General features: G+C 42.8%; 4 protein-coding genes across 6 annotated transcripts; 1 reads left to right on the top strand and 3 right to left on the bottom strand.

The window, feature by feature from the left end:
- Positions 1-271: 271 nt before the first annotated feature.
- eIF4E3 (eukaryotic translation initiation factor 4E3) lies at positions 272-1,616 on the bottom strand. Its single transcript, NM_139937.2, has 6 exons — positions 1,407-1,616; positions 1,083-1,341; positions 942-1,016; positions 788-887; positions 637-724; positions 272-579 (listed from the first exon to the last, which is right to left on the bottom strand). Exons 1-6 carry the CDS (start codon positions 1,456-1,458, stop codon positions 419-421), a joined length of 735 nt encoding a protein of 244 aa, NP_648194.1. The 5' UTR covers positions 1,459-1,616; the 3' UTR covers positions 272-418.
- Positions 1,617-7,886: 6,270 nt separating this feature from the next.
- CG13678 (uncharacterized protein) lies at positions 7,887-8,699 on the bottom strand. The gene is made up of 2 exons (NM_139936.3): positions 8,626-8,699; positions 7,887-8,373 (listed from the first exon to the last, which is right to left on the bottom strand). The coding sequence occupies exons 1-2, from the start codon at positions 8,635-8,637 to the stop codon at positions 7,999-8,001; spliced, it is 387 nt and encodes a 128-aa protein (NP_648193.1). The 5' UTR covers positions 8,638-8,699; the 3' UTR covers positions 7,887-7,998.
- A 3,157-nt stretch (positions 8,700-11,856) lies between these two features.
- CG13674 (uncharacterized protein) lies at positions 11,857-12,608 on the top strand. Of its 2 annotated transcripts, none has more exons than NM_139935.3 (2): positions 11,857-11,931; positions 11,997-12,608. In NM_139935.3, exons 1-2 carry the CDS (start codon positions 11,923-11,925, stop codon positions 12,399-12,401), a joined length of 414 nt encoding a protein of 137 aa, NP_648192.1. In that variant the 5' UTR covers positions 11,857-11,922; the 3' UTR covers positions 12,402-12,608. The 2 variants fall into 2 exon arrangements, with proteins under 2 accessions (NP_648192.1, NP_001261570.1); NM_001274641.1 differs by having other exon boundaries at positions 11,997-12,480.
- A 2,033-nt stretch (positions 12,609-14,641) lies between these two features.
- CG8012 (uncharacterized protein) lies at positions 14,642-15,560 on the bottom strand. Of its 2 annotated transcripts, none has more exons than NM_001259735.1 (2): positions 15,309-15,560; positions 14,642-15,240 (listed from the first exon to the last, which is right to left on the bottom strand). In NM_001259735.1, the coding sequence occupies exons 1-2, from the start codon at positions 15,336-15,338 to the stop codon at positions 15,022-15,024; spliced, it is 249 nt and encodes an 82-aa protein (NP_001246664.1). In that variant the 5' UTR covers positions 15,339-15,560; the 3' UTR covers positions 14,642-15,021. The 2 variants fall into 2 exon arrangements, with proteins under 2 accessions (NP_001246664.1, NP_652448.1); NM_144191.5 differs by having other exon boundaries at positions 14,881-15,240; positions 15,309-15,409.
- Positions 15,561-16,140: the final 580 nt, after the last annotated feature.

Genomic DNA, 16,140 nt, shown 5'->3' with positions numbered 1-16,140 from the left:
ATTTCCATAAATTGGTCACAATTTGCTATGCGCAGCAGCACGGAAGACAAAAGCCCTGAAAGGACGACGCACACACATAGGAAGGAATAAGCACTTGGCGCGCGATGGCAGCCGTTAAAGGATGGGCAGAGTCACCCAAAATTATGACGCCAAGGATAATCGTAGTGAAGCGAGTATGTGTTTCCCACTCCGCCGGGGAATACGTGAGGCGACTATAGTAGCCTCGGGATACCGGCACACGAATCGTGGCCAGAAAGTAGTTACTGTTTCTACTGCTCTACGCAATACTTTATTCATGGTACAACCGATATCTATCTCGAAAAGCATTGGTGCGCGTGGGATAAAATGTGAGTTTGACAAATGTATAAGGCTTATGTACTATCGTTGGAAATGTACTATGGCGCCCTTGGAAATTGGCCTACAATGTGTAGATGGCATTGACATTGGGTCCATGGTTCACCATGGCATCCTTGTGCACCTGGTACTGGATTTCCATAATGCCCAGATGCAGCAGCTCCTTTATCTGCCTGCCAATGGACAGGATAGCCTCTACATTGCGAGAGTCCTTCGTCCAAAGGGCTGTAAAGAAAGTTGACCTTAGAGATACCCCAATGTGAAATGCTGTCTTATACCCACATAGCTTATTAGCCTTGTTGCGCACATTGATGACCACTCCACATATCTCGTCCGAGTGCTGGAAGCACTCGCCAATCATGCACAAAAGCTAAAGGAGATAATGCTTTATAATGCATTGAGCTTATAATTATGGTGCAATCATGTGGCTTACCAAATCGTGCCACATCTTATCTATATAGGTCCTGGAGGCCTTGTCCAGGAGCAGTATCCAACGACCACCGTTCTTATTGGTGTCATCCTCCCACATGGGACTAAATATTTATATACATAAGACGAGGTTCAAAGAGCAGACTTTCAGAACTCACCGAATATTTTTCTTGAAGACCATGTAGTCATTGAATATCTTCAGATCCGATGGCGGCTTCACAAAGTAGTACACACTGTCGAAATAGAATAGGATATATATATATAGGATATATATATATATATATGAATCTGTGTCTGACCTGAAGAAGTCCTCAACGGTGTTGAAGCTGGTCACATCGACGAGCATTTCGGCCCAGCGCTTGGTACGATCGTTCTCCAAGTGCCACAAAGTCCAGGTATGCTCCAATGGATGCTTCATGGCCAGGTCGTAGTCGATGTTTTTCATCACCCGGTTCAATGAGGGCTGCAACTCCTCCTCATTGCCGCTCATCAGTTCCAAACCATCATAAACTGCCAGACCATGTGACCAGTCATTGGGATCTCCATACGGCACCCATGCTAAATATATTCGATTCGCATATCGAATGATGAATCGTAAAAAAAAAGATCTGCTGTCAGCTTACCAGTTTCCTCAGCATTCTGCAATCCGTTGCTTACGTAACCGGTGTACACCATTGTTTTTTATTGATTCAATGCGATAAACGAACCTTTTTTTGTTAGTTTTCTCGTTTTATTTTACTAAAAAAAACTCCTTGAAATGGTATATGTCTCGTGCAAAGTATAAGCGTTAATGAAAATGGCTTAACATGAGTGCACACTTTGACAAATCAAGATATGACAGCTAAAGCGTTGCCACCTTGGTTATGAAAAAGTATTGGAAAAGTCATGTGACCATCTCGTTGCGTAATATGCTTATTTTCAAAAGACTCTATCCCTTTATCGCCTTTATTATTTAAAATATTTTATGGTACATCCTGCCATTATTTCATCAATAAATCTTGTATCCAAGTCTTAAGCACCCCATTCAAACACTCCGATATTGCAGCTCCCATTCGCACATTTTGGTTGCAAAATCAAATTGAGTCGGTTAAGTACGAGCCCGAGGGTCTATCAATTGAAATGTCACGCTAATAAAATAAAATGCCACCGAGCATACGATAAATGCACGAAAATAATAAAATGTGACTCAAATGAGCGACGACGACAGCAACCACAGACACAGACACGGCCACACAAAGTTGGCAGCCGGAAAGACGGATACGATTGGGAATGGAACTGGAGCGAGTAGAGGAATCCCCCTTTCTTGTCTGCTCTGGCTGCTCCTTGTGCAACAGTTTGGCCTGCAGTCAATAATCGAAATCGACTTGGGCTTGTGGCAATAAAAATTTGTCTTCGCCGCTTAAGTTGTGCGCCTTGTTGCACACACAAGGTCCTGGGTCCCTCCGTGCCGGAGTCCTTTGGCAAAGCCCCACACCTCACCCCTGCCCGAACCCATCACCACGCCCCTGGCGGCGGTGCAGATAATAAAATATGTGAGTCGCTACGTGGCAGCTCCTTTGGCGTTGGCAAAGTAGCTTTGGGCCCTTGTAATGTGCACCATTTGTTGCGCGGCTGGTGGTGCGGTGGCACCAACTTGCACTCCAACCAAGATGCTCCGCACCAGCTCCATCTCCGTTTCCATCTCCATCTGCTGGATGCACGGGTGAGTTATGCCGGCCAAGTTTGGAACAAAAGTGTTGGCACTGCTCCTTGTTCTTGGTTCTCGCAGCCAAATAAGTTGCCAGCCCCAATTTACTTAAAAATTCTATTTATTTTTGCTTTTAAGCAGCTTTGGCGGCTGCTCCAGCTCGTATTTCTGGGATTTTTTGAGGAAAAAACTGCTCCAAATTTGTTTCGTTAATTGGGAGAATAAGTTAAAACAAGGAATTGTAAAATTTTAGAAAGTGTTTTAATATCTAGACTATCTTAACTTAAAGTACATTTTATAAGCTCGTATCGCACGTTATTCCCTTCCTCTCTTCACTTAAACAATAGATAAAACTTTTTCAGCTACTGCTGGTTTTTAATATTTATATTTTTTGACATGCCTGTTTATTCCTTGAATCCCATAACTAAAAATTACCTGCTCCAAATGGAGTTGGTAGCCCATAAATTCCCGAGAGGGAAAACTTTAGTTCCAACTCTTTTTTTGGGGCTTCTCCCCCATTCGAGTTAAGTTGCCGGCAAACGCTTAGCTATGCTTTGTTAGATTTGACTTTGTGCTCCGCTCTTCTCAGGTGGCACTTTGGCGTATACGCAATATTTTACAGCTTTTTGCACTTTGCTGGCTGAGCTGAAAATACATGGTCAGTAAATCTTTTAAAATATTGTAATGTTGAGGGAGTCTATGGGGGGATGGCTCCCGCACCAGCTTAAGCGATTTGAGTGCCGAAGCAGTAAAAACGCCCACAAACTGCCGGGGAAAACGAAGGGGAAAAGCGCGTAAATGGGGCAAACTACAAGAAGAAGCCAAGGATCCAAGGACTCAAGTATCCAAGAGCTAGGACCTCATCTTGAGGCAGTTCTGTGCAGACAAGCGCATGCAAGAAATGAAAATGATTTGAGGCATTATGTTCGCTCCGGTTTTACCCCGCCATTTCTCGTTTCGCTTCCGTTCGGCTGTCTTTTCTTCTTTTTTTTTATTTGTTTTTTTTTTTTGGCTACAAAATTGCTTTGCTGCTGCTTCATGTTGATTGTAAAAGATTTCAGTGCTGAAAGCACAAAGCATGCGATGATGTACGGAACGACGCACGTCGTACATTTTGCACCTTGAAGTGGCAAGCGGAGGAGATGCTCTCCTCCACTCCCGCTTCTCCGCCCCATCCACTGCGGGCAAAGACAGCCACATAAAACAATAAAAAGCAGTGGTAAGTGTCGGGGATGGGTAGCGACAACACATCCTGCACATCCAGCACCTTAAGGCCAAGCCAACTGACAGCAGCTTCCGGCAGCCCCCAGTCCGTCTGCTCCATCTGGCCCATTTGCTTCAGCTGCCACGCCCCCAGTTGTCGTTTGGCCCTCTCACCTGGACAAAAAGATACAGGTGTACGAGGCTTAAGTATTGCCACACTAGAAGTGAAAATTTTAGTGGCTCTAGAAAATAGTTATTGATTATTATGCCAAATCATTTTCATGTTTGTTTGACAGAATAATTTCTTTACATTTGACCCAATTGTATTATAAATCATTAAATTATTATTTTTAAAATTTGATAATGTGTTGTGCTATCTATTTATTATGGTTGGATGTAAATATTATTGAACATGTAATTTTTATTTTATTTTTTAAATATTATATTTGATCAATATAATATGAAATATTAATATATTTGATTAATATATTGATTATCAAAATTATCCAGCTGAGCCTCTCCTATTATTTTGCCCATGGGTGTCCGTATATGTGCCTCTTTGCAGTGCTAAATACTTTGGACCAAGACGACGCCTCTGGGCGCTGGCTACCCCGACTTGGAGCTATAGCTTCTATATCTTTGAAGCCGCTGCTCGAGGCCAGGTGAAAGTCATTTCACGCTGTGTGTAGCGCAAAAGATTAAAATAATAGCAGCGCGTAAATTAAACAGTCCGTTGGAGCCGAAGCGTAGGTGCCAGATGGGGGATTTTAAAGGGCAATGGAAAAAGGATGCGGGGACATGGCAATGCTGAGCCATTGAAGTGGCAGCCATGGCCACCTCAACCCAACCCACCTCATTGCATCCCTTTGTTTAGGGCTGCGGTCTGCGCTAAGACGCTTACCTGGCGCTCCCCCCGCCACAGCCGCATCCTGTCCAAAACTCCGCACCCGACCTCCTGTCCTCCAGGACATTGCCAGCATTGCGTTGTCAGCACTTCATTTTGATCCAACATGCCGCGTGCTTCACTTAATGCGTCGACTGCCAGTAAGCCCGCATTTCAGAGGGAGTTTGTGATGGGTGGGGGTTGGAATGCCATTCGGGTGGAGGGGATAGCTTGGGTTCGGGGTGCAAAAAGCTGCTTCTTCATCATGCACATAACTACAAAGGCGGCTGCATTTCTTTGCAGGAAGCAAAAACTTTCAACAGGCGACACAAATTAAATAGTAAGAAGGAATAGTTTGGAAGAATATTAAAGAAATATAATAGTATTATTATGTTAGATAGTTTAAGAGCCTTTGAAATTATATAGTACTTTTAGTAAAATGAAAACAACTGAAAATGGTCATGTTCTTTCGAAGAACTACAAATTGTTTACTCTAGTCTTTTTTCTTACGTTATAAGTATCCTTATAAGTATCCTTAAATTGATATCCCAACTAATGGCACCCATTGCCTTACACAACTTTTGTCGCCTGCCAGCTGCTGTGCACAACACGTCACGAATGCGTGCGTATTGTGTGCTCCTGCAACTACGTACTGCTATGCGATGCGAAGGGGATTCCAGAATGGAGTTGGGAATGGAGATGGGGATGTCCTGATGCACTGATGTCCTGGGAAGCAGAGTTTGGGGTGTGTAGTGTCCCAGGATGCCGCAGTGACGCAGTGATGGTTCGTTGGGCTGCTACCTTCGCTGAGTGTTTTGTGGCCTGTCTTCCCCGCTGCTCAACGAGATCCTTTGCTGCCGAAGCTTGCTTAATGCTTTATGTTTGCCAGCTTTCAGCTCTTTGTTCGCGTTCGTGTCCTTACTGCTCCTCGTCCTGTTTTTGTTATTACTCCGCATTCAGCAAGGTACTTTGCTTTTGTTCGATGAAACGTAAAAATAGCAACAAGCAACGAAAACTCATTTTTAGACAATGCCGCATAATTCCAACGCGAAAGGAAACGAAAGGACGACGGAAAGGCACCAGCATAAGATCCCAACGACTTTTTGTTGTAATGAGGTATTTCCGCTTTGTTGTTGCTGCTCATCTTCGCTTTATGCCCCTTACATTTTGCGCTCAAACTGGAAATAATTCCCAGATACATTTGATAGATTTTTCGTGTTCTTTACAGGCGAATTCAATTTCAATCAGAAAATTTAATGGTCATTTTTGAAAGGTCCATTTTGGGATATAGTAACCAAATTTCTAGACCTGTGAACCCATAGTTTGACTTGTTTAAGCTCAATTTTGAAGTGGTACATGTGGGTCGAAAGTTTGTTTGTGGTATCAGCACTTAAAAGAGCTTTGGTACATTTTAGTACATTATTTAATTGTTATGAATAATATAAAATTGAGAACCAATAAATATATTATAATTTACAAAGATTTATTATAAAGGTACAAAAAATAGTAACGTGAACTATGATTCTTGGTACTGACAACAAATATTCACCTGATTGAAATTGAATCACATTCGAATAAAGCACTTTACTTTTCTTAATCTACTAACCAGCAAAGTTTTTTTTTTCAGTGCACCTGCTTACATTTCGTTGCGCTTGCCGTACAAAAGCAACCGCAAGAAGTTTCTTACGGGCTGTCAGATTTTGTAATGAAAGTGGATGCTGGTTGCACCCGTCTCATCCGGATCCGCAACCCATCTGCTCCTCTAGGAGCAACCCTTTTCCCAGCGATTATTCAAGCGCAAAATTTGCGGTAATCTGCCGGCGGACAGCTTGCAGCATATGCAGAAACTTTTCGCACAGGGGAACCGGTGAGCAACTGGAGTCCTGGAAGCCAGGAATCACGCACTGCTTAAACTTTTAACCCCTCAATGTTTGCTCTTGTTTGCCCAAAAACAAACGCACACACACACACACAAAACATCCTATATCCTGGCGAAGAAGTTGGAGGAAGCCTGTTTCTGCCCAAAATGGTAGAGTAGTACTTTTGTTGCTGGTCATTTACGGCCATTTAACCAAGTCAACAATGAAGTCAAGCATCTGCCCCTTTTTCGTTTTTATTTGGCCAAGCGAACCATCCCCGAAAACCAATAACTGAAGAACTTTTTAATACAAACATTGGTCACGGCCTATATGATATCAAATTTGCTAGAACTTTGTAATAAACTTTGGAAATTGACTAGATTCCTTCAATTTATTTTACATATTGAATATTTTTCCATTGAATGAAAAGGATAATTATCGCAATTACAATTACTTTTGGAATTATATTTACTTGACAACACAATTCAATAGTCAGCTTTCACATCAACGCCAGAAATCCGAGCCAAGGATACACACCCTCGACCCGAATTCATTAACAAAATGTTCTTGAGAAATCTGCTCACTAAAGTGTTCAGCCGAGCACTTCATATGCCATTTAATAATGATTAAGTACTTGGATTCGAGGGGTGGCAAATGAGTACGGATAAATGGAGCGCCTGATTCGAATGTCATCAAAATCATCATCAACATAAGGAGGAAGCCCAGCCCCCTGAATCTCCTACCCAACTGAACCGAACCGAACTGAACTGTTGACGCATTTTGGTTTCAGGCCTCATTAGCGCCGGGAGTGAAGTAAACCCAAGTCGGCCTTCGATACCAAGACCTCTCAAATTGTGTCAGCATCAGGTGTCAATTTTAATTTACTGCTCCGAGCCGGCTTGTCATCTCTGATGTCTGTTTGCCTTGAGGTGGTGAGGGTGTTTTCGGCTTTGAGCCGGAGGAATTCGAGAATTGGGGATGGAGGACGGAGAACGGAGAATGAAGGATGCTAACCCATATTTTGGTGGCTTGCGGTTGCTGCGGCAATTTCGGTTTTCGCAGGCTTCAGGATGTACGTACTACGTACGAGTACATATCCAAACTCATTGAAGCCTGCGGCTGGAGCCCGACAATTTCATCGCAGATGAAAGAGGCTTCCATGCTCATTTATATGCAGGCCCAATCCGCAGCCTCGACATATAGCAATAATTGAACGCTTAGCTTGAATGGCCGCAAAAAACCGCTCGCTAATGGAGCATTTAAATATGCGAATGCCAGTGCTTGGCATGCTAATCCATAAAACTGTAATCTCACATGTTATATGAATAGTTTTGAAGTCAGCTAAAATATGTACTTTGCAAGTAGTAACTAGAACTCATAATGGATTGATAAATGAGATACCCTTAAGATTGCTAAAGTTAATTACTTTTGAAAGCTATAAACCCATAAATGAAAAACAATTATAACATGTAGATTCTAAACGGTTTAATGCATCACAAGTAGGGGTTGCATGGAAAATAAATGCCAGTCCATGAGCCAAGCTCATGGGGCAATATCTTCCGCAGGGTTTACAATCCATGGATTTACTTCTTCAGCAGCAGAGGAGCGGCAGCAGCGGCGACATAGGGACGAGCCACATAGGGCGAGCTGTAGGCCAGGGGCGAGGTGTAGGCGGCGGCGTAGGGCGTGGCAAATCGGGTGTAGGGAGCGGTGTAGGCGGCAGCCAGAGGAGCAGCAATGGGAGCGGTATAGGCGGCGGCAACTGGAGCGGCATAGGAAGCTGGGAAGGCGGCGCTGTGGGCCACCGAGTGGGCGGTGTAGCTGGAGGCGTAGGGAGCCACGTAGGCGGCACTGCCCACCACAGCCGGAGCGGTGTAGGCCAGAGGAGCGGCGGCCAGAGGAGCCAAAATTCCAGGCTTGGCAGCAGCCACAGCCACAACAGCGAAGAAGATAGCAGCCTAAATGGTGGAAGTTTCAATGTAAGTGTTAAGTGAAGTAATATTAAAAGAATTACTACAAAAATTAATATTTAAAATGATTTAAGTTCTGCAAATGGAACTCATTCTTATAAGGTTACTTAAAATGGTTTTCTCAGATATCTACTATCTTTTGCAATATTTTGTTTAAATATCAGTTATACTTTTTATATTAGTTTATAAAGGCTTCCTTCTCCTTCAAAACTTCGTTCTAAATAGTTTTCCTGTACTTACGAATTTGAACATGTTGATGTATTGGTTTTCTTTTTGGATTGTCACTTGGTAGATGGCCAATTGGTTTGTGATGTCCAACAGCCAGCTGCACGACTCTTTTATAGCCACTTACACTTTTCGAGCTATTTACCAATGCAGATCACGCTTTTAGATCAGCCATCGATGGTTGCCAAGTCAACGACTTTCGATTGACGTTGCGCATGCGCAATTCTTGGCTACTGTTTTTGAATTTGTTTTTTTTTTTTCTTTCAATTTTTTCGTTTTAGTTTTCGTGGTCTAGACCTGACCATGTCTTATTTTTGGTGCGTGCCTGAACGTCCGTTACTCGGCGATTTGTCCCTGACCTTGACGACTGCAATGGGCTTACAATTTAATGGGTCTTACGGGTTTAACCGCCAACGAAAAGGTAGCTGAAGTTCGAGTGATTTATGAGTGTTATGCCGGGCCGATATCAGGAAATTATCAAGTCATTCCGCTCCATTACCATTCGCCTGTTTGCCTATTTTAATAGACCACAATAAATCCGGCTAATCACTGTCTAATTATCCGCTCTCACCGCTGGAAGAACCGAAATTAATTAATAAATGTCACAAATTGCGGGCAAAGAGCTTAGAACTCACTAATTAGAAATATCGAGTGCAGGCCGCCGCCGTGTGTGGTAAAGCGTACGTCACAAGGATGCACCACCACAAAGGCCACTCCACCCAACTCCACCCAACTTCACCCACTTCTTGCAGGCTGTTCGGGAACACATATCCTGATGCTCCTGCTGCGCCAGGCTCACACTTGAAAAAGTGTTGAAGCGTGAATTTTGCTTAAAAATGCCAATTACGCGATTTCAGCAGCGCAATGGATTGGTGGATGGTGGCTATAAAGCACCGCTCAAAATGGGCGGTGAATTTCAGGGGGTGTGGCAACATACACACAGAAAAAATGATGTGCAATTACATATGTATATTATTCTAATATATAAAAACTATATTACTATTATATTATTTGAGGCCACTTTCCTAAAAATTTTGTTAAATAAACAATATTTGATTTGTTGTATATATAAATATATTTTGCTGCAAGAGTTGGTTGGTCTTTTCGACGACTACAGCAAATTGTTGCCGTTCTCCTTCGGGTTTGCTTTTCAGCCGCTTTCGATGATGATGTTGCAGGCGAAGGATTTGGCGCGCATCCTGCCACTTCCTTGCCTCCTTTTGTGCAGCTCAAGTGTTTGCCATGTGCCTGTGCATACGAGCCAGCCTATTGCCATCCGTGGATGTGCTCCCTCGTGGATGTGGAGGAGTAAGGGGATGTGGATGTGGTGTCTACTAAATGCACAATCATGCAGCTGGCAGCGGGGCATGTATTGAGAACAGCAAACGGCAACCGCAGGCGGCAAACATATTTGTTTTGACACTTGACTTCCCTCCTGGCCACCAGGCTGCTTTCATTGTCAAGTTTGCGGCGAGGACTTGCTACTGAAATTATTATATTGGTTAATCCGCCTAAAAGCTTTGATGGCACATCCGCCCCCCAAATGGCAGCCATCTCGAGTGCCCACAACTTTCGAGTGGCCCGAACGGGGAGCATATCAAAGAGCAGTCCCCTGGGAGAAGGCAAGAGCACCCGGAGTCGGAGCTGGGGATAATGTATATGTATCCACGAGTGCCGGCAAGTAATTAAAAAGCAAGAAATTTCCACAAAAAGTCGCGCACAAAAATCGCTCCGTTTGACATGGACAAAGCTTGGGACGAGGACTTTGGAACCAAAAGAAGTGAGCAACGCATCAAGCTCGACTTCAAGGATATCCATAACTTATGAACTAAATTAACTAAACATATATGTATTTTTTAATTAAAAGTTACTACTAAAATTTTATGTCTATACTAAACTAAAACGTTCAACCAAAATAAGTAAAAAGTTTAAAATTAAAACATTACTCAGCTATACCAACTCTAATAGGCTGTTAAAAAATTTTTTATAATTACTCAGAATTATTATAAATTTTAAATATTAAAAAATACATTTATATGTGACTTTTGTAATTACCTAGCTACCCAGAAAACTCAATTTGTGATGGGCAGCTCGAAGGGACTTTGAACAAGTTGCGTGAAATATGCGCGGCACTTTTCCCTTTTTCGCCCAGTCCCTTTTGCTCCAAGTTGAGTTTATTGCCGTAATAAAGGCTCAACTGCCTCTGACTTGGCCGGGGTTATGTCTGCATCAGGATCGGGATCGGGTGCGTTGGTGGTGTCGCGTGGCAAGGGGCGTGGCAGCAGCAGCAGCTGTGCGTGCGCGTTAATGCGTCGTTTAAGTGCCGTAAAAGGCGAATGGCACACATGACACCCACATTCCATCCACTTTCCACCCACCGCATCACAACAGTCCTAAGCCGTATCCGTATCCAGGAGCCCTCATCAAGATGAAGTCTATTAAAAATTTTTGGTTTGAATTCGTCTAGAAATTCCAGCGACATTTGAAGGAAGCACAAGGAGGGGGGCAGCTGCCTTTAAGTGGTTGCCACAAATTATTCATGAGAACAAAGCAGTTGGGGCGGGGTGAAAGGGGGGGAATGATGTGGGAATCATGCGAAAGAAGTTGTCAGGAGTGGCATAAAGTTTTCAAAATTTTCAAAAATCACTTGAGTGCTTTCTTGATTGAAATTAAAACATGTAAGTTCTCATTTTTTGATTTTAGGTAAAACGATTTATTTATTCGGTAGCAATTTAACTTTAGATTGAAGATATGAATTTATGTCATTATCATACTTACGTATATAAGTATAAATATTTAAGGACTTAATATAATCTTTAAAGTATGCTTGTACATATATTATTTTTGAGCTTATTAAATGTTGGTCTTCTTTACGCTGTTGTTGCTGCATAATAGGAGTATCCATCAAAATCCTTTGCCACTTGAATGGAGTCTGCGATCATAATTGGTTTACGGCCTTTGTTCCGCCTCGTGGACTGACGCATTTCAATTACTCAGCCACCGGTTACAAAGTCAAATCGAATTAGGCCCGGCACGTGCCGAGTGTGCGTGCACACCACCAGCGGATGGGATGGGATCCGATCGGATCGGATTGGCTTGGCTTGGATTGGCATGGCCCACTAAACTGGAACGGAGTCAAAGACTTTGAGCTGCGATGTCAGCGATGCCAGTTGCATGGCAAAACGCGGCCTTCGTGTCCAAGTGGCTTTGGTCACTATATAAGCTGGACAACCGGGCGAATTCAACATCAAATCAAGCTCACAGCTTTCTGTAGTCACTACAACCAAACACAAAAACCAATCAACAATCAACATGAAATTCGTAAGTTCATTGATTACCTTAAGGATTTAAAGGACTTGCCCATTAAGGATTACTTTTGCCTATAGCTCGCCGTCTGCTTCTTCGCTGTTGTGGCTGTGGCTGCTGCCAAACCCGGTATTGTGGCTCCTCTGGCCTACACCGCTCCGGCTGTGGTGGGCAGTGCCGCCTACGTGGCTCCCTACGCCTCCAGCTACACCGCCAACTCGGTGGCCCACAGCGCCGCCTTCCCAGCTGCCTACACCGCCGCCTACACTGCTCCCGTTGCTGCTGCCTATACCGCTCCAGTGGCTGCTGCTTATACCGCTCCAGTGGCCGCTGCGTACGCCGCCCCAGCTGCCTATACCGCTGCCTACACCGCCCCCATTGCCCGTTATGCCGCCACCCCCTTCGCAGCACCCATCGCCGCTCCCGTGGCTGCCGCCTACACCGCCCCCATCGCCGCCGCTGCCCCAGTTCTGCTGAAGAAGTAAGAAGTGCGATTGTGAATCCCATCTTGACCAATTTGTGTAAATAAAGAATTGTACATACCGACGACAAGTCAAGCGTGTTTTCTTTATAAAGAGTATACACACTAGAAAATTTTAATGATGTGGCAAAGCGTCAATAAAACACCAAAAAAAAACCTGGAAAATTTCTCTTAAAATAATAAAAGGTAATAAAGGATAAAGTTTTCTTACAAAAACATTTCTTTAATTTGAAGGAACTTCATCATTTATAACCTTACACTAAGAGATGAATAGGACATTAAACAGATTTTCAATAGTTAAGTGAATAAGTGATCTTGATCAAACCAATGAAAACTTTTTGTTTATTAAGCTTTAGCAATATGCATAGTTAATCTTATTTTTTAGTGTACCACTTGCCCCTTCTGTTGTGCGATTTTCCCGAGGCAAAATGAACTCCTTTGGCTTTGAGCAGTGATGGGGAGCAATTTGTACTCCGCTTTTTCCACTCGGCTCGGTTCAGCTAAGTTCTTATCGAAAGCCAGGCATCTGGCGTCCCCTTTTTCCCGCTTTCCCCGGTTTTCCGCGATTTTCCCCTCCATCTGCACCTAGGCGGCAAGTCTGCGCTTTGCCTTGGCCAGGATTAAACTTTCCATTTAAAAGGATTTCTTTTCTATATGAAATATGCTTCCTTTCAGCGTTTCCTGCGCGTTCCCTCCTCTTCCACTTCCACTTCCCTTTCCCTTTCCCTTATATATTTTTTTTTTATTTTTATTCCCGCAGCCAGCGGCTCCAGTTAAGTTTTCTGCTTGACTTTGTCCTGCGCGTTGAAAGGGCCGAGTGGAGCCTTCTGCCCCTCGGCGGTATCCTGCTGCTCCTTATCATAACTTTGGCATCGCCCCTCGCCCGTTCAGGTGGTAAATGCCAAGTAGTTGTAAAGTTTGCTACCTAAGCGGAAAAGGCTAGTAAAATCCGCACAGGGGAAAATGGCTGCTCCATTTTCGCAAGTTCTCGCAACAGATAGCGTCCAAATTTAATGACCTTTTATTCAATAAAACTGCGTTGAGCGCAACCCCGGCAACTTTTTGCCTTTTTCACGTTGAATATTACTTGTTGTCGCCCTATCGTGTTTGTCATCCACTTTTTATTTTTCGCCCACCTTTTTTGTTGGCCAAAAGTTGTCAAAGGTAGGCGAAAATATGATAAGCAGGGAGGCACAAGTTTTGGGAAAAGGATTTTCCTCGCTTAATGAGCATAACTTTCCGGGTTTTTAATAAAAATCCAGGTCACAAAACAAGAACTTAAATCGGATTTACTACAGCACTTTAAAAGCATTTGTGTTATTTCCAATGTGATAATAAATTTGAAAATATATGTAGCTTTTATACTCATTAAACTACCCCTTTGACTTTGACTCACTTTGTACAATTTATCGTATCTATATCTCAAACCAAATAAATTGCGAATCGAAAGAGTTTTACACCTCGTTAATTGGCTGTTCAAATAGAAATGTAACTATTTTGATTGCCTTCACTGTGGCGCAATGGCAATTGGCAACCGATGTTTGTATGGCAACTGGCGAAGCAATAAAACCGAGCAAATGAAATTTGTATTCACTTTATATAATTTTGACGATTTTTCAAATCAAATACAGACGCACACACGAACCGCACATATAAAAGTCGGATGTGCCAGACATATATGTACATATGTTAGAAAGATTCCCTTTTTTCGAAACGAACACAATCATGTGCAAACGTGTTTTTCAAATGGATTACATGAATAAAAGATTTATACACGTAAGGTAAATCAGTAGCGCGTTACCAAGATACTAACCGACATCCTGCCCTACCCGTGCTCCTTCGTACTCCTCCATAGGACTCCTCCTTAGTACTCCTACCCCAGTTTTCCCCATCCACAACAACTCCCTATTCCCAACTGAAGACGTGCAAGTGAAAATATGCGCAGATGTAAGCAAATTTGAGGAACGACGGAGGGCAAAATGTGCTGGAAAAGAGGAAAACGCAAACGGAAAATCCCACAGAACCTGGCTAAAGGTAGATGATGCCTCTTGCCATTTATTGATTTGTTTATCATTTTATGTATTTATGCCGCTTTGATTTCAGGCGCCAAAACGAATCAAGCGCGAGGGAAAATAGAACATTGCCAACTGGATTATTCCGAGCACACACACAAACAGGACATGAAAATATTCACAGCGAGGTCTTTGAGTTTTGTATTTAGATAACATTTTAGTTGGCACTTTTCGAGTTGACAGTTATTTATTGCATTTCGATATTTGTTATATTTATACAAGGATTGTTTATTAATAATCTTAAAGAATTATCTAAAGGTGGGCCAATTTTCAATTTCAAAAGAAAGCTATAGATTTTAGTTATAAATCTAAGGAACATTAATTTCACAAGGGACACTTTAAATGTTATATTAGTTGTAGCAATTGCAATCACTTTGAGTAATATTTTTTTTACATTTACCAAACAAAAAAGTTATTAATTTCTTATACTCAGCTTACGTTTGTAAATCCAATCACACTGCTTCTAGTAAGTGGAACATTGCTGCCACTGTACACAAGCCCGGAATAGCTACAAATTCACCTAGTATTCCGGTTGGCCCGCAGCAGCAGGATTCACCGCCCTAGATACGAGTAGTATGGATACGTGGCGTATGCGCCATAAACCGGTGCATACGCATACGCCGCGTAGGCCGGATAGCTGGCATACGCCGGATAGTAAGCGGCGGAGGAGGGAGCCAGCCAAGAGGCACCCGCTCCGGTGGCATAACTCACTGGCGTCGTGACCAACAGCTGGGGCTTCGCCTGGCTCAGGGCCACGAGCCACAATGCGAACTGGCAGGATTATTGATAGGTTTGAAATATATCCACAAATCCATATATCCACAGTTCGGCGCACTCACCATCAAGACCTTGACCAACATGACTCCCATTCGATTACTGCTCCTGCGGACTGGCTGGCTGGCTGGCTGGCTTTGCGAAACGAAACTCAAAATTTCACTGCTCGATTGGCCGGGCTAGTCAATCATATTTATAGCCTTTGGCTGGAGGGCAGGGCATCGGATCACATCGGATCGGCCCAGAGAATCGTTGAGAACCGGGCAGAGAGTCGGAGCAGTTGGGCCATCATTAATATTGCTAGACCTGAGTGCGCTGAGTGGCATAAATTATATTCTTAATGCTATTTGAAATTGCCGAGAAAGAATAAATATAAGACAACGACTAATAAGCGTCTCAAATTGATGAAATTCCCGTGTACTCTGTCGGTCATAAAATGGTTATTAAAAAGTGATTGAAAAAAAATTATTTCGAAATTTTGATGATCAAGAAGAAAATACAAAGATGTTGTCATAAAATTGCAACAAACATAAATATACGATTAAAAATTGTAGAATTAATTTGGAAAGTAATCAGTTAATCCTTGCTTGATTTAGTAGAAGACTTAGAGTAATATGCAATAAGGAAATCTAGAACAAACATTTTATACATAACACTGATATAATAATTCATTATACAATAAAGGGGTACATGATTAACCAGTTTTATCAATTTAAAAACGATAAAGCTAAGATAAGAAATCAATGGATACCTATTCTTTCGATAACTTCCCTTTCGCTTTCGCAGCCTCAACTTTCTCCATATTTAGCACCATTTCCGGCTGCGTCACAAAGTTTGCCAAACACCAAACGATTCCGCAGCCGCATTTGATACCCTTTGTTTCACAATTGATGGCTA

Source organism: Drosophila melanogaster, chromosome 3L (genome assembly GCF_000001215.4).
Source record: "Drosophila melanogaster chromosome 3L".
NCBI lineage: Eukaryota > Metazoa > Arthropoda > Insecta > Diptera > Drosophilidae > Drosophila > Drosophila melanogaster.
The sequence above is the reverse complement of the archived record's forward strand: the minus strand, read 5'-3'. Positions and strand labels throughout refer to the sequence as shown.